This window comes from Brienomyrus brachyistius, chromosome 19 (genome assembly GCF_023856365.1).
Source record: "Brienomyrus brachyistius isolate T26 chromosome 19, BBRACH_0.4, whole genome shotgun sequence".
Classification (NCBI taxonomy): domain Eukaryota; kingdom Metazoa; phylum Chordata; class Actinopteri; order Osteoglossiformes; family Mormyridae; genus Brienomyrus; species Brienomyrus brachyistius.
The window spans coordinates 12273427-12291950 of NC_064551.1; the positions used below are offsets into that span (position 1 = coordinate 12273427).

Below are 18524 nucleotides of genomic sequence, written 5' to 3' on the forward strand. Positions count from 1 at the left end.
CAACATGGAAAGTCAAAGCGAAGTGTCACCTTTATGTATGTTTACTTAACCGAAAGCTATTTCTGTATGTAAAAGTTCAGACTAACGAATGTTTTAAAATGTTTAGGCATTATAGGAAGGAAACATCACATGCTGACAGTCGGCAGATAACCAAAGAATCCAGCTGAAAGAAGAACAGGAATCTAGCAGTAGATATAAATGCTTCACACTCCAGAGAACTGGACAATTGTTAAACTCGGCCATGACCTAAAGCTTCACGGAATGTCTGTGAGGGAGGTTCACACCACCATACCTCTTGAGGGACCTGCAGGAGACACAAAGAAGAAAAGAAAGCAGGCCATTGTCAAGTATGAACTTGTTGCAGTGCTACATTACTATTGTTCAATATATTCAGATTCGGTGTTTTCATTCTTGAGGAAACTCCATGGTCAATATGATGCATGTTCTGTATGAACCGAGAAGTTCACAACCGCGCTAAACACCTCATAGATGGAAAAGCCAATGGTGAAGAGGTTGGCCCCTATCTTGCGCTCCTTCCTGCGGTTCTTCTGCATCAGAGCCACCACAACGGTGCAGGCCACCTCATTGTCGTCGGGGTCATCGTCCTCCTCCAGCAGGCACAGTCGGTACTGGGGGTTTGTCCAGAATGTGTCTGCAGGTGGTGGCACAGGGATTTCCCCAAAAGTGCTATGATTCTATTCATGTTGTGCTGCACTGTGGACATCATGGTCAGTAACTTAGAACTTGTTTCTGAGCACTGATGTTATTCTGTATCAGTTTATTATTTGAATAACTTGAATCATTGACTTCATTGACTTCCTTTGTAACTGTACTATCGTTAAAATGTTTAAATGGTAGATTTGGAAGATTTTTGTTTTACTTTTAAAAATACTGCTTTTAGGATTAAAAAACTGGGGCTGAGGGGAGTTATAACCTCTCCTATAATTAAAACCAGCCAATACACCCTCCCCCCCCCAAATAATCACAAAATGGGTGGACACCTCAACGCCCTGCGATGTTCAATCCAAAGTTAACAAAATTTAATAGAGAGTAAAGGCATTTGGGGTATGGCAGTGGTATCGGTCCTGATATTGGTCTCGATATCAGTCTTGGTATCAGTCTTGGTATCAGTGATCTCTTTCCCCTTGGTTTGGATTTGCTGGCTGCCCACCTGGGTAATTTCGACATCCCCCAGCAGAGCAGCCGCGCACCCAGCGACCCTCGTTCACCGACACTGTCCACTTGTGGACCTTGTCATCCTGAAGCGTGTCGGGAGTGAGGTTGCAGATTTCAATCTTAGTGAAGTTCCTCTTGAAGTCCTCAAAGGACATCCTGGGTAGAAGAGTGGCAGAAAACATGGGAAAAAAACTTGAAAATCTCAACAGATGTCGGATTCTAAGAAAAGGAATGACTTCGGGCTATTAAACTTGTATCAATGGGTACATCTGTTTCCCTTTATACTCGGAGTGTTTGTGAGGCAGGTCATACACAGGTTGGCTGCCAGCTGGCTCTTACCAGAACTCTCCATCTTCAGCATTTTGCTGCTGAAGCTTCTCTTTCTCTGCCTTGGCGATAGATGCCCACTCTTTTGAGCTACATGGGGGTGGACAGGGATTCATGTAACGCTATTTGAAATCACGCTTTGACTAGCAGCACGAGCTTTTAACAAACGTTGCCATTTTGCCATTGGCGATGACTGTTCAAAAGTAAGCATGTTTGTACATTGAGAACTATCTATAAGTAAACCAAGATTGTTTTCAAGAAGCATTTTACTTGCTTGTGTACTTCATTTCTTAGAAAATCCTGTGTACAAATTTGCTAGACCAACTGTTAAGGGTCAAACACCATAGAGTATTTCACTCTGTTTGATTCCAGACTTCCTTTTCTGATTGGTCCCCATACAGTAGGTGTGACGTCTGCAGGATGGAGCCACTCACTTGTCACTCCATGGCCCGTTCCACTCCACCTGACCCCACGGGTTCCGGAGCCGCACCAGGCGTATCCTGGGCTGCTTCTTCTCTGACTTCGTACACTGTGTGGAACACACTGGACCTATTAGCATGGCACTGTTGTGGCACTTTTCCCAACACGGCCATACGGCAGTACATCAGTGTGATGGAGCTTCAGTTAACACATTAAACTGTATTTAAGTTTTTATCAGGCTAAAGCATTTGTTTCTTCTCCTCTGACTTAAGCGTGTCTTAAAGTCACTAACAAGAGATTCATTCATATTATTCAACAGGTTACCAAAACACTGGATGAAAAAAACTACATAAAAAAAACATCATGCATTGCTTTATGGGTAAAGTCGCTGATGAGTTACAGTCACCTACCCTAACCCTCCCTGCACTGTGTGACCTGGGTCCATGTCAATGGCATACCCTCACCTCCTCCACTCCTGTCACAGAGTAGGCGTGGCCTTTGACGAGTCCAGTGGCGGTTCGGGTCTCTAACCGGGCTGGAACCAAAGCCTGGAAGACCAAGATACCAAAAAAAGACATGAGATTATTGACGTTGGTTATCAGCTATCTGATGCCTCCGGGATGATGATCACAGACATCCAACATGCAGCATGGCTGCTCCTAAAGGCTGCTGAGCAGGGCTATAGTTCTGTTGAACTTTTCAGGAGAAAGCAGGTGAGCCGCTTCAGGTTGCCTATAAAATATGTCAAGCAACATAAAAACTTGAAATCAGCCAGGACCGGTCCCGTTATAACGTAGAACGGGCTAGTAAATTAGACTGAATGGCACAGAGCCAAGGTGCATGCAGTACTAACCTTCGGTGACCATGGGAAAGATTAGTTACTCAACTCAGTGCGCATGCTTCCCAACCACAAATCAGAAAACGTTAATTTCAGCTGTTGCCCTCAGGCTCACTTATGCCTCCTCTGTGAGAAGCTGATGTACAAGATGCCATCCAGGTGAGTAACAGAAGGACAGCCACAGTGATGCAAGCTCCTTCAAAAGGCCTGAGCCAATCGGATAGATACCGACCCCACCCGAGGAGTCCCCCAGCTTGCTCTTTTGTGCATCTGTGATCATCTTATCAATAATAGGGCCCAGCACGTCTGGGGGCGGGGAGAATCCCAAGGTGTCCTTCACACCAGCAGGATAGAGACACGTCAGATGATAGAGGCTCACATTTAGACTCAGAATGTGCGGTCAGTAGATGCAGCTTTAAAAAGATACAAGAAATAAAAAACCCCCCCAAGACTCAAGAGACGAAGACAAAAGTGGAAAAACAGGACAAACGAACTCTTATTTGTGATATGAAAACGAGACCCTTATTCAAACATAGCAAAATGAAAACTTTTAGCATTAAGCTGAGAAATATCAAAATCCTCTTAACGTCACCCACCACAAAAGCTACGGTTCTGTAGTTTTACCATAAGAGGCCCGTGTGTCCATTAGCTTGGAGAGATTTGTGACAAACACTCACGTCCATGGAACATCCCATGAGAGACCCCCTCTCCAAGGCTTTCTTCATGATCTTATACAGCTCCTTGGGCGCATCCTTTATGTCGTAAAACTCGGTCACCCCGCCGGTGAAGTCCTCCATGGCTTCGGTGGTGTTCCCACCCTTGAGGGCCTCATAGGAGCCATGAAGCCTGGCCACAGGATGAAGCGATGATGAGTGCAGACTATGCAGTTAACTTGATCTCACACCTGTATGTTTTTCGAACACTTGTCCTGAACACAGGGGTATAACTTTGGGTTGAGGATTGGGTTGTTGAGATCCCTACCCAACGGGGTTCAGGGGGTTATATTGGCTGGTTTTCGATTATTGGGAGGATTAAAACACCCCCCCCCATCCCCCATAATTTACACCGATGCCTGAACAGGATCATAGCGGGACCAGGAGTCTTTTGCAAGTGGCATAGGGTACCTGGCCAGTCCACTGCTTTGGTCACATGACATTGGAAATTTAGCCTGACTGAGTGTCTTTGGACTGTGGGAGGATGTTGGAGTAACTGGGGGAAACCCATAAGCCCCACAGAGACTGAGCTGAGGCAGGATTCAAATCCCAGGGCTGCCCACTGATCCACTGAGCAGCCCTCTGCTTGTACATGCCGTTTATACGTGTGTGACCGTGACACCCCCCCCCCCCCTCCCCCAGCCCCCCGTGAAGCAGCGGGAAAGTGAGGAGCGATTATATTTGTTATTGTGACATTGGCTTAGTTCTATGACTTTCAACTCTGCAAGTGATTTTCACATGCATTATTTTGTTATGTTGCGTATCGTTAAGTTAACATGTTGTTTCTCTTATGTTATGTAACATGTTATTGTTCAAACAGAGTTATGTTCCAAAAAAGTAGGAAGTACAATGTGCTCTATAGTTTTGACATAAAATTAATATTAAATATCAAACAACATCAATATGTGTTACGTTTGTACTTATGTTAATGTTTTTCCAATATTTTCATTAAGAAATGGACAATATTGACGAACCAGTATAAATGGCACTTGGAAGAATATCTCCTTTAATTTTATCTGTTTTTTAGCTTTGCTGTTGTCAGTATCCCTTTATCCCCTTCACAGAAAAGAAGAAGGATGGTGACTTTAAAATACATATGCAGCTATGTGGACATACAGAATGTGGACACACTGGAATTAAGTAAAGAGAAATTCAGCTTTCTCAATTTTACTGTGTTGAGCAATTAGTCATGACTGCAGGCAAATGCAAAGGAGTCTGCTTGCATTCGGTGGCATTTAAATGCCAAACTTTACAGCATAAATTGAGGTCCTTATAAATAGGAAGGAGTGCAGGATATGACAGGAGAATTAGAGGCTTTGGGGGCAGAGGGAGTTTTTCAGGACACTGCGACCATGTGCTGCAGTGGGCATTTTCCCTGGTGCATTTATCACTCACTTGGCGTAGGCCTTCTCCAGTAGGGCGCTCCAAAACTCATTCCTCACTGCTGACTTGGTGAAGACCAGCTCGTTGTTGAATGTGGGGATCCGGTCGTCCACGACTACATCAACCCAATCGCCATAGCGCCAGAACTACAGAATTGAGAGACAACAGAAAAGTGTCAGGAGGAAACTTTATTTTGCTTTGATCCCAGTTGAGCAGAAGCTGGTTTCCGGCCCTCACCTGGAAGTGGAAAATGCCGGCGTAGTTTTCAGCAAAGCTCTGTTCCGGGGGGATGACTCTGTACAGAAGCTTCTCATTAAGCGTCAAGCATGCGATGGCTGCCAGTAGCCAACAGTCACCTGCAGAAATCGGTAGGAGTCATGCTGGATGACCATTTCATCACATGTGTAACCTGGCTTCAGGTAGAATAGAAGACCTACTGGATAGTATCTCTCCAGGACCAGAGTTGGAGACCCCTTGTCTACTTAGATAAAACCAGGCCCCATAGATGCATGCCTGACAAGGTGTCTAACCCTCTTAGATCCAAGCCCAGGCTTGCTGGTGCACATCGGTGCTATTTTCTGAGCAATGCAATGTGTGATGTGTCAGAAATGGAGTTTAGAGTTCCCTGGTGGGTATTCGTCGTCATTAACAGCTCTATGTACAGGTGGCTTGCGGTCACACACCGAACGGCTGGAGTTACACCCCTCACTCCTGCCCTCGACAGAAAGCTCAGGAATGTTGTCCCTCCCTGTATCTGGTGACCTCCACTATCCATGTATCTTTGCATGCAGTGAGCCCCTTTCATTCCAGGGTTTTTCACCCATGTGGTTCGGTTGCTCCTGTCCCATCCTCGTTTGTTTTGTTTTTTTCAACAGGCAAACTTGAGGCCACCAGCTGTTTCTGTCTTTCGACTTTTTTTGGACCCCTGTGGGTGTATGAGGGTATGAGATCTATGATCCAACAACGAGACGCGATGTCAACTAGATGCGAATCCGTGCAGCTGCCGCGTGTCCTTGCTTGGCGTGCCGCTCTTTTTCAGGGAACTTTATTAGATGATTTGAATGCCATGCCATAACAGCCTTTCATCGAGATACCTGCAGTTATTTATTTTTTCATCAAGACAGTGTGCAGTTAACTGTTCTACTTTGTTAGCCTGCCTGAACTATCATCACTTGATGCTCTCTTATTGGTCCGCATGTTCCCACTGGTTCTCCGTTACCCCCCCCCCCCCCCCACCCCCCCCACATACCTTTCACAGCCCCAAGGAATCACCACACTTTTGGGTTCATTCACACTCGTCAAGTCCTGGTTGCTAAGACAGCCAAGATTCCAAATATAAATCTGTATTATCCTGGCAGATAATGCAGTTAACACCAGCTGACCATAGAAACATGGGCTCATAGTAACACCCAGACATCAGTAGATGGTATAACACTGCTTATACTGCAGGTTGACAGACTACTGCCATTCCTTATCATTGGTGGATCTCATTTTAAGCCCATGCTGAGATTTTCTGAGTCTGGATGTGAGAAATGATGCTCTGTCTGCACTTCTGTTCAGCAGACAGCTTGTAACGGTTCATGTTGATTGAGAAACTAACTAAAGTTATTGTGGACATAGACAGGCAACTTAATGGTGCATATAAACTCAGTTAAGTACTCAGATCTGCATCTAGCATTCTTGTGCCCAGATGTGCCAGTATCTATAAATGATTCTCACCCAGATCTCCTTGGCAGATGTCCGTGCGGTTGGCTCCTCCCACGATGAACTGTGGGTTTTCGCAGATCTCCTGTACAGTGAAGAAGAGGATTATGGGAGTCTCTTCTCTGTTTGAGTTAGAACTGCAGGCTGCCCTAGTAACTGATCTGGCTGGTTAATGATTGACGATCCGTAAGGGATGTGCAGTGTTTAATGGCAATATGAATGAGCTGAAACATCCTTCATAAGTCAAGATTGACTGTATAGTTAGGTGATAATCAATATTAAGCAAAAAGGGAGCGATATAGCATCATAAAAGGTGGTTCTGAAAATTAAACGATACATTTCTTGCCTGTTAGCTGCAATCTTACTTGTTCACTTGACCTATTGATGCTCCTAAATGCCACTCAACTGAATTCTGTTTTTTTTTTTAATATTTAATAAAAAAAAATGGTTGTCCTGTGTCTGAGCCGTGCATTAGAAGATTATTCCTGCATGTGTTTTCAGAGAAACAGTATTGTTGGACACAGGTGCCTCATAAGCAATCAACAGTATAACCCCTGCCAGGTCCCTGAGTGACAGCTGACTGCATTCAGATCTTAGTATCTGCTGTTAACTTGAACTCCCTCCAAAGTTGACACGCTCCAGACAGCTGCTGTATGCTGCAGGTTATGTGTCAATGTTAGTTTGTGAACCGACACCTCATCGCATTGACAAGTACAAATACCAAACCTTATGTTTCCTAATGCATTAAATCCCGAAAGTGTGCATTGATGGCGATCACATTGTTAATAAGTAGATAGGCTAAAAATCACTGGGGTTTATTTTCAGAGTAGAGCTGTCCGTATGCACCCACTGATGAAGGCGGTGTGTCTCTCAGCACCGTGCACTGATCTCAGGTTTTTGCGTCAGCCATCTTGAATTACAATAGCTCACATCACGAGAAAGTATCATTTCCATTCACTTGACCTGGATCTGTGAGACACCAAATGATCTGTGATGTGTAGGGCGACCTAGAACCTAGCATCACCAAGCGGAACACAACATAATGTAGATCCCAATATCATCCTTCAGGTTTTAACCAGAAAACATTGCTTCAGACTCTGCGACCTCTTTATAGTTTCGAGTCTGTCAGCCAGCTGAACTGCTTCTTGCTGGCTGTAACTCAATACGTTTTAAATAAATTTCCAGTTACCAAATGGTGAAAGCATACCTTCTAAAAATAAATTGCACGTTCCCAGAAAACCAGTTTAATATCAGGCCAAATGATTGGTATTTATCCAGGGCCAACACCAAGTCTTGTGGACATTTTGATCAAAATGCAACTTGTACCTTAGACATAGCATCTAAATACGAAACCCTGTATGTTTTGTTTTTTTAAGGACACAGAAAAGTCTTGTCATGGACACGTCCGTCTGTGTATGGACAGTTTGATGATGCCAGGCGTTAATAAAAATTATTATGAATATTCTACTATTATTCATGAATGTGTTTTGCAAATATCAGAAATTACAGTAACAAATAGGAAACAAATTTGTTACTGTAATTTCTGATATATAAGCATAATTATAAATTGTGGTTAAGAAAACATACCCAACTGAAGGATAAGCCAGTCATGTGACCCACAGGTGGAATCATGCTGACTGACCTTTCCACTCCCCACTGAACTCAGGTCATCTGTGACAGATACCAATTGGTCATGTTTTTGTTATTTCAATATTAAATATTAAAATTAAAATAATTTATGTATGTATATATTTGTGGATTAGGATTTAATCTTTGAAAAACCAAAAAATTTAAAGATTTCATATTTAGTTCTAAGAATTATTTTTTGCAGAAATCATTATCTTTTGTCAATGTGGTAAGTAAGTTCTTTCACTTATTAATAGCTTCTCAGTCTTGACATTGATCTGTAATTTTATTTTAACGCTCACAAGTCTATTAATTTCAGAGTCTCTGAATGAGCCTGGTTTCACGTTATCAGTGTAGCTTTGAATAGAAGCCTAAATTAACTGCCTGGAATTCCAAGCAACTTCGCAAGCCAGTGGGTTCTAAGTCTTGCTAACCACTGTATCCACCAGTTACTTATCCATGCAAGTATGTGTACATTTCATCATCCATATATGTTAGTTTTGCATTACACTATTGCAGACGATCTCATAAACTCTTTCTGTTCAAGTTTGCCATCAGATCCCAGTTTTTTTGTATACCTGCCATTCATTCTCCAAACCAGCATTACACAGTTTCCTCATTGCCTGACCACTACAAAACTCGAGCTTCAGAATTCAAATCTCTTCAAACCAACACAATCTCCTGCTAAAATAACACTTTTCAACCATGCTATAAAAAAAGTCTCTGCATTCTATATCAACTGTTCAGGCTTTATAACTGAAACATCACCTCAGGGGTCATAATTGTACCTTTTTACTCTGCTCTTCCTCAGCACCTGTCAATGTTCTAGGTTGGGAATGGAGCAGCCATGTTCTGCCTATTACCCTCCCTACATGTACACCAGCCTCCATGATCTTGCCCCTTTAACTCTCCTACCTTAGGCCTCTTCCAGACAATGTTCTTCACTTTGTTTGACTTCTGTCCTAGTTCCTTGAAACCTAAGGAATCCACAGTGGCTGGGAAGACATCATCCTCAAACAGGGCTTTCTTTTGCAGGCTCTCCCGCTTAATGGTGGCAAAGTCCTGACCGCTGAAGCGTAGGGGGTTGCTTATGGAGCCTTCCCCATCCCTTTGCTCCCTTTCTCGGATCAGCCGGTCGCAGAAGGAGCCAGACGGTGTGTAGGGCATTATGTCTTGTCTTTTTTTAGCCTTTGTTGGCCTTTGCTATCTCTACTATACATTAACAGGCCTAAACACCCTGGCATATAGCCAAATGCCTAACCTGTGATTGGCCACATTTTTCAATGATGTAACACCTTTCTTGTCATACCGTGGCCTTGGTCGTGGTGGGCAGAACACAGGAAAATCAACCATTTGCTGGATCGTAATTGGTCCTCGAACAATGATGCCAGGACCCCTGGGCCCCCTGGACAGTATGGGTGGTTACACATTTCCACCATCTGCATTGTTGGACCATACAAAGAGGGAGCGGTGTGTTCTATGTAACGGGCAGGCTGTAGGATGCACTGCCTCAGCAGAAGGCTTTCAGGCCTTTTAAACCTCTTCTCAATGGAGATCCTGGTTGAGCCATCTCAGCAGAACCATAGGAGGTTAATCCTATGGAGAGAAACCTCTCAATTTTTTGGTGCGGTTGCAACTTGGACTATTGATTCACCCAAGCAGTTGTTTCAGAGTCAGTTGGATATCTGGCACACTATGTACAGTACTGGGCTAGAGTTTGCAAATACAACAAGTATGCATGAGCGACATTATGAGAAGATCTAATATCATCCCTCCATCCATCTTCTGTGGCTACTTATGCTATTCAGGGTTGTGGGAGGGTCTGGAGCCTATGGGCACAAGGCAGGGAATGACCCAAGATGGGGCACAAACCCATCGTAGGGCTCACTCACCATTCGCTCACATAATCACACCTTTGGGCAATTTTTTAACTCTAATTCACATTAGCATGTCTTGGGGCTGTGGGAGGGTGACTGGAGTACTCAGAGGAAACCCCATGATGACATGGGGAGAACATGCAAACTCTACACACATGTGGGGCCATGAAGCCAGAGGTGTGAGCAACACACTAAACACCATGCTACCCCATACTATCCCAAAGTCTAATGCATTTATTCAAATATTCAAACAAATTTAGAAACCTGATTTAAAATCTGAAGGACATGCCATATCAATGCCTTAAATCAGAAGCAAACTGAACACATGTAGATAACTGTTGATACAACGATAAACAACCACTACAAATAAGTTAACTAACCTTTGGTCTGACTTAAATGCTGAATTTAATATAGTCAGAGCTTAAAATGGTCAGAGAGAGATTCTACACGTTGTGATGATCATGTTGTGATGATCATGTTGTGATGATCTTGTACTACTGGAACTATCTCGCCTGGCATTCCCAACACATAGGAATAACTTCTTACTGAGCCATACTGATGCAAAGCATATACCATTTAACATAACAAAATTATTATTTTTTTTGTAACGTCTCCTTGCTAAGGTCCAGGTCAGAGCCTCCAGGCCTTTGGAACGTATAGCGCCACCTAGTGGGAGCTGAGAGATACTCACTGGTGGGCGCTTCCATTCAAACTTGATGGGGAATTGGACAGAATAGAAGAGAGATGAGTCATCCGCAGGAAAAAGAGGGTCTTCGAATAGGACCTTCTTGCTAAAATACTTGTCCCGCAGCTCAATGAAGTTTTTCAGGCGTTTTGCATCGATGACGTCATGATTGCGATTCAAGATGGCGCTGTAGATGCTTCCTGGTGTGGCAGATGGAAAGCCCACCTTATTTGGCATGGGAGCTGCCTCGGTTGGGATTGAAATCGATCTAGGAGTTGTCACCTTCAAGGCCATCTTCCCTCCTTCCTTGTCTTTCTTTTCTTCCTCCTTCTTTTCTACAAGTTTTTTTCCTTTCAGCATTGTATTGCTGGATTGCTACGATACTATGATGTATAAAATACGGAAAACGGTTAAATATCAAGGCAGAACGAGAGAAGTGAGACAACGGTTAAAAGCAGATTGGAAAGAGGGCATTTGGCAGCCCTAATCCGTGATAGTCCACCCACAGCCCCAGACCTCCCACCTTTTCCCAAGAAAATGTCCCAGTACGTCACTGACCCAGCTCAGATTTGTTTTTCAAGAACCCACAACAGATCCAGATCAGCCACGTTGTCCCATTTCTGTTCACAGGGATTTCACAAACCAATCTAGTTCCCTTTTGCTTAATTTCAGTTCCTGTATGTGCTGATCTAAGACCCGCATGCATACACACGCACCCTTTACCCAAGCTTTCCCCATGCCAGGACTAAATATAGTCTTCTTAAAGAGAGGGGAGGGATGTGCTTAAAAAAAACTCTCTCTTCAGTCACCCCCAGTGCACCCCCAAGTTATATTACGCAAACTTTCAAAATACACATTAGTGAAGTTGTTCATTTCTATTACTTTTTAAGGTGTAACTATTTTATTTTGTATTTTAATTTAGGTCAATGTTTTATGGAGGAGTATTTAATTTTATAATGGAATTATGGATAATTATTTATTTTTTTTCTTTTGGGCCATCCCTTTGAGTGTTTTTAATGGTTATTTGTGCTGTGGAAACTCATTAGTATATGTTAAAACACCGACACAGAATGCAGTATGAATCCAGATTCCCTGTTTACTGCAGTGAAACTGGAGAGGCTCTTCAGATCACTATCATTTTCCCATGAAAAGTTTGTGTTAACTATACATAGAGGGTTGATGAACTGTGAGAGAGACAATGGATGATGCATGAACTGATGCATGAGAGAAATGCATCACAGGTAGGCAGAAGGAATGTTCGGGGTAGAGAGTTCAGTCCATTGTTAGGACAGACACTGATGGACTGAAGTTCAAAATGTGGTCTTTCTGCAGGTTTGAAGGCCTTGGAGCTGACATTCCAGTGGAGATAGCGTGGAGGAAAGAAAAGCAAATGAGTGGCACTGATAATTATACTACTAATGGTATACAAATTCAACTGCCAAATCTGTACAACAGTCACATTCCCTGTAAAAGATCTATCCACTTCACAAAAAGATTCAAGTGTTTCATAGAGACTGGGTAAATGGATTGGATTGCATTTATATAGCGCTTTTCTAGTCCTACGAGTACTCAAAGCACTTTACATTTCATGCCTCACATTCACCCATCCACACACCGGTGGCAGAGGCTGCCATGCAAGGTGCCAAGCTGCTCACCGGGAGCAATTTGGGGTTCAGTGTCTTGCTCACGGACACTTCGATGGGGTCAGGAGGAACCGGGGCTCGAACCTGCAACCCTTTGGTTGCTGAACGAGAGCACTACCTCCTGCTCCCAAATGCTAGATATGTGTCTTTCAATCTGGTCCTTGGGGACCTACACCCGGACTATCTCTGGGTCCCCGAGGAGTGTATTGGGAAACACCGGACTAGGGTAACCATACTTCCTCTTGTTTTTGGCACCTAAAATGCCTGAAATGTCTGGGATTTCATTTTATTTTACCTTGACATTAGCTTTCTACAGTCAGAATACTTTCTGTGTACGTATTTGCTTTGATTCCTCTCTCTGTGTCCTGCTCCTCATGTCTTCTTTTTTGCAAAGCAAAATATGGTTGCCTTACAAGTACTCTGCGTGTATCTATGTGTGCGTGGGGTGGGGTGTAGCAAAACAGCCCTGTAGCATCGGCGTTCTGTGCACTGTTAACTTACTCTGACAGCCTCCCACCGCAGCCTCCGTATGCGGTTCCAGAGATCGTGGGACAGGAGGAAGGATGTGAAAACGCCGCACCCCAGTCGGGCACAGCTGGATCCAGTCACTTGGGGGAGGTCTTTAAAAAGGACAGATGTGACAGTGGGAGATGCAGACAGTACGGCAACTGCACCGAAATGTACAATTTTATTCTTGTCTTTTTGTTTATTGAGATTCCCTTCGGCTACCTATCGGTGGTGACTTTTTACTGGATTAGGGTTATTTCTGTCTGGTAAATAGGTACAATAAGAGAAACATTCAGTGATAAATACTGTAAGGGTAACAACGGAATTCTGCCCGAAAAGCACTTTAGTGCAAAGGCATTAATGATCAGTGCTGTTAGCGCTGAGCACTGGGAAGCACCTGCTGGTCATAAAAGTGCAGCATGCATGTGCATCAGGTTGTATCCATGTATGAATTTACTAAATTCTGAGGCACCTCCATGTCAGGCTGTTTAGATATTTTCGTAGAAGATACTCTGATGACATTCAGTCAGGATAGCTTCCTTGCCCATCAGTCCATTGTGGGTGAGTGTGTGACTTGTGATGGACATACGTCCCTTTACGGGCGTGCCCTGCCTCATGTCCTCTGTCATCTGGGACAAGCTCCATGTCCACCTCCACCCTGCGCTGGACAAGCGGTTAGCAGAGGCGGGTGAACCTGTATTCTGCTGTTGCACGTTTCTGTGGTCTAGACAACAATCACTGCTACGTTCTTGTGTCTGCCTGTCATAGAAGGAGTCTGGTTTACTTATTGCTTATCATTAAAACCGTACTTTCCTTTGCAGTAAAGAAAATGGTAATTAACGTGTAATTAAGTATGTAGCAGTCACTGTCGTAGTCGAGTAAAGGTCAGAATTTGCGAAGGAAACCTTTCACTGCCTACTTGCAATACATATATATAACAGAAGGGGGCGTGGTAGTTTCATTAATACAAAATCAGCAACGCGGCTGACTATCGCCTGAGCGGAGTCATTTAGGGAAAAAAAAGTGATTTTAGATTTGTACTGATTTTGGTTACATCAGTCCGGTTGTATGAATACTGTGCATTTGTTTTGTTTATTTTTATAATTGCAATCATGCCGTTAACAAACAGACCCTGTATTAATATTATAGATCGAAGCGCTCGCACATACGTGTTTCATAAGATTCTTATTCACCATGCATGTTATTTAAATTTGCAAACAACAACTGCAACTGAAATATATCAGGAATTGAGATTAATTATAAAGGGAGAGACTGGGTTTCTGGATGGGAAAATTAGATAATCATTGATGCTTAAAATATTATTTAAAACATTAGGGCTCCGGTAATGAAGGGCGCGTATTGTTAGCATGGAGGCCTCCTGGGATTTAATCTCCTCCACTGTATCACTGACGAATGTATTAACCCTGAACATTTACTGTGTTATAAAGGCAGGCAGCGACATACATGTGAGGACAGAGCAGTTCTGTCTGCTGTAAGATGGTTTTGCTGAGCACTTCATACAGCTTAACCTGCAAACATCAACGCTTCTCAAGTGCCCATTCTAAAATGAGCTGAAGTCAGTCTCAATAGCACTACAGAGATGATTTTTTTTTAAGTTCAGGAGAGTGTAACTTAATTATTAAATTGCATTCCAGAGCCCCTCTTCATATAGCCAAATGTGCATATGTATTACAAATTGGGTGACATTCCTGACTGTACTCGTGCTGCTAGGGTCCGCAGTGCATGTGTGAGTACGGTGTCTGCATTATAAAGCTGCAGAGTCAGGTGGCTGCCACGAGCAGGAAACATTTTTGCTTCCTCTCAGCTTCTGAAGCAATCTGGGCTTTTTTTTTCATATGAATGTCTCAAGGGTAGCAAACAAAAGCTTCAAAGCCATAAACAATGACGTTTCTGTTTATCTGGAGTAGATAAGCTGTGAATTCTGCCCCCTTCATCCAGTCAGCTCGGTGCGAACAAGATTCCGAAGCTGTATGACACGAGACGTACGTCACGCTCAGCAAGAGACGCCTGCCAGCACTTTCCTGAGAATTCCTGGTGCCACTGGTATGTCGTGGTAAATAATTCACATGTGATAAATCATGACTCTTACCTTAACATGATAAAGGTGTGAACACCACTCCCTGGCAGTTCAGGACACCCTGATCTGAGATACACCCGGGATGGGAGGCCTATCATTAGAGGGCATTCTTAAAACAAAGTTTCTGAAATTAAATGAATGAATGTATTATTTTTTGTCTGCCATCATACCATTTTAGTGATCATAAGAGTGTGGATTTGGAAACAAAAGGGAGAGTCTGGAGGAAATAAATGCCCCTCCACCCCACCCCACTGACGATGTAGGCCTCGGGCACCATTTGATTAGGGGGCACAAAAGAGCGAGTGAAAAAAATCTGTAGTGATATGAGATATTACATTTATTTACACTAGTTTTAATATTTCACTACTTTTCTTACGAAATGAACGCCAGCTAGCTAGTTTGCAGCCCGATACCCCGGCTACTGCAATGTTTTTAATATAAATAAACTGACAAGTCTCAAGTCTCCTTAAGGTGCTATATGAATAAAACTTATTATTATTATTATTATTATTATTATTATTATTATTATATGGTTAGAGTAAGGGGAAATTTTTAGAGAAAATGTGTTCAACCTACACAAGGAAAAGTTGTGAAAAGGTATTGCAGCAATCTTAAAAGCATAAAGAAGTCAAGTTACGAAAATGAGGCTGGTCTGAAGTAAGAAGTTGAACCGGTTCCCTAAAACAATAAAGGTCACACCGTTAATCCATCAGACTTCGAGGCTGGGAAAATGTCAGCGGGGATTTCTCAATTAAGGTCTTGCACCTCAAGTAACAGCTACAATAGGCGGGATTTTTGCAGATCGTATGAATGGAGATTGAGATGCTTGTTGCCGTTAGATGATTTTTTTCCTAGTAAATTACTGGCCTGAAGGTCTTCAGAAAATGGCTTCCAGATTTATTATACTACAAAGGGCCTTTTGTTCAACTTAAACCCTCCCTATTATCTAATTTAATAAATTAGAATGGCAGAAAATCACATTATGCTGTGTTCTGAGTGAAAGTCATTTGCTAACTGGATTTTTAAATGATAGTTTAATAAGCAAATCCTTATTTCACAATATTTGTGAGAAAGTGTCTTTTCCTCAGGAACTCCACACTTGGCAGCCCAGGCTCAGCTTGGATTCTCTGCGCTTGGTTATGTAGGTAAACCTCTGTCTGACCTCTGGCTAATATTTAATTGTCCTGATGAAGAGCTGCAGCAGAGTTGGAAGGAACGCGGTACCAGCAAACCTGTTTGAAACGGGATACCATGGTCCCAGTGAGCACTGTATGTGTAATCGTGTGTGTGGATCATGTTCATTGCTATAATAATAATAAAATAATAATAAAAACCTGTTATTTTCACGTTGTGGGAGCCATTTTTCAGGTCCCCACAAAGATCTGTGAATGCAATCAAAAAACTAAAAAATGTCAAAAATCTTGTATTTTGTTTGGTTACCGGTGGTTAAGGTTAGGGCTGGGTAGGGGTTAAGGTCTTCATGTTGGTATTAGGGTTTTCCCCATAGAAATGAATGGAGAGTCCCCACAAAAATCTAATTACAAACCTGTGTGTGTGTGTTTCTCTATTGATAACACCAGACAGCAGGCAGGAGGGGGGGTGAGACACATGCCTCTCTGAACTCATAACTGGAATGCCAAGTATGCAGCACATGCTTGGTCTGTATCTGTTACTATGGTCTACTCTTGGATGGCAATAGTTGAAATTCAGGCTGGATGTTAGGCTTTCGCGTCGATCTGCTGCAGATTCCACAGGGAGATAGGCAGTGTCCTTCACAACAGGACTGTGGTCACTTCTCTGCTGGGAGAAAATCTGAAGTGGGAAAACGACTACACAACCAATCCAGCCTTCTACTCTGAGGTCTTTGACATCTTTTCTGTACTACTTGAGGTTCCTTTCTGCAGCCATTTACTCAGTATTTACTCAGGGACTTATCTAGAATCACTTCTGGAGGAAGTCATGGTTACACAAATCGTTACATCACAAATAACATTTCAATTGTTGTGGAGCATTTATAGAAATTCAGTTCCTATACAGAACTCAAAAAACACAAGGGTTTCCGTTTATTGATTATAATGCCATAGTGGTTAGAATACAATCACTATCTATAATTTAATACATTTACCGGATGAAAAATTGCAAATCTCCTGTTGTGTTAGTGCCAACATTAACACTTAACAATAACCAGTTGCATTTTTAAAAATGTTATGATCTAGTGAAATGTTTAAAAATTTCTTGCCTTGGAGGGTATTGTTATATACAGGATTAAGATAAGGTTTGGATGAGTTGACATTGCTATGGTAACCTTTTAGAACCAGATTAGAGGCAAATCTAGGTTTGGGGGAAGAAATATTTTCCGTCTTCATAATCATTGTCTGTACTGTAGCCACATTAAAATTCTTATTTATATATTGGCAGACAATGTACAATTCCCATATATTTTTTATTATTATATAAATAATTTGATTGAAGCTTCAATAGGGTTTTGACAAGAGGAAAAAATCTGTAATTAATCACAAATACTATGAATCTCAATAAGATTTGCTAACAGCTACTTTCAATTTTAAAGACTTGGAGGCCATGTTTCATTGTCAAAGATTAATTGATTGATATTCTGAATGTGTTGATGCAAAGATACAGTTGCTATGCCTGTTGCTAGGCACATGATGAATCCACTTTGCCAGCACATTGTCAATCATCTCACGGTCCTGGGAAAATCCAACCTAAAAATGTTGCTTTGAAGGCAAGAGTGGGGTTGCTAAGGAACCCGGTGTTAGAATTTTCTATTCTGTCAAAAATATAATGCGTTACAGGTAAATTTATAACAAAAAATGCAAGCAGCAGCCATGGAGAATCAGAATGAGAAAACCTACAAGAAATAACGTGATTGTTCAGCTTGTCTCTCTTCGTGTGCTGTGTGCTTATCAGACTAGCAGGCACATAGAATAAGAACCTATATGTCCAATTTTAACATGAGTTTGTCTCTTCGCCTGACCAGTGTGACTTCGAGGGACCGGCTAAATTACAGTAGCAGAAAAATCGACTGCTAGGTGTTACATAAGTTTAACATTGTTTGGTCTTTTCCGGATTATTTTTATATACATCGAATGAGGATCTCTGCTCTTTCTTTTCATTTCTTAGACAAGTGACATAATGTTTCCTAACTTCTTTCAGAAAGTTTTGAAATATATACACACCGTGCTGTTCAGTAGCTTACTGCAGCTACGCCTAAGCAGCTACTGTATGATACTAGTTATCCAAATGATTATAGTTACTACGATTATTCTGCAAGGCAACACTTTGAAACACTTTTGATTTCACATTGAAATGCACCGGAATTTTAAAACCAGTTCAAATTTTATTTAGAAATGTACTTTCGTTTCAAAATTCGGTTACATAATGACAATGACGAATACTGAGATACCTAAATGCAGCAAACTCTCCTCATATTTTAAAGCTTATTTCGCCCGTTCCTAAGCGTTGTCGGTTCACTTCTTCCTGCCCGCCCCCATCGTCTGATCACTTGT

The 18524-nt window shown here is 42.3% G+C and overlaps 1 protein-coding gene across 9 annotated transcripts in view; it reads right to left on the reverse strand.

The window, feature by feature from the left end:
• Positions 1–11493, reverse strand: part of LOC125714660 (calpain-3-like) — an 18636-nt gene extending 7143 nt beyond the window's left edge. For 4 of the 9 annotated variants that reach the window (XM_048985449.1, XM_048985447.1, XM_048985446.1 and 1 more), the window contains exons 1-12: positions 10756–11493; positions 6577–6646; positions 5095–5213; positions 4870–5003; positions 3439–3607; positions 2994–3095; positions 2388–2471; positions 1938–2032; positions 1516–1593; positions 1172–1332; positions 483–652; positions 293–304 (exon numbers count right to left, since the gene is read on the reverse strand). In XM_048985449.1, the coding sequence (XP_048841406.1) occupies positions 293–304; positions 483–652; positions 1172–1332; positions 1516–1593; positions 1938–2032; positions 2388–2471; positions 2994–3095; positions 3439–3607; positions 4870–5003; positions 5095–5213; positions 6577–6646; positions 10756–11109 (1548 nt within the window). In that variant the 5' untranslated portion in view covers positions 11110–11493. The remainder of the gene's footprint in view (positions 1–292; positions 305–482; positions 653–1171; positions 1333–1515; positions 1594–1937; positions 2033–2387; positions 2472–2993; positions 3096–3438; positions 3608–4869; positions 5004–5094; positions 5214–6576; positions 6647–10755) is intronic. The other 5 variants (XM_048985450.1, XM_048985448.1, XM_048985451.1 and 2 more) reach the window with 2 other exon arrangements.
• Positions 11494–18524: the final 7031 nt, after the last annotated feature.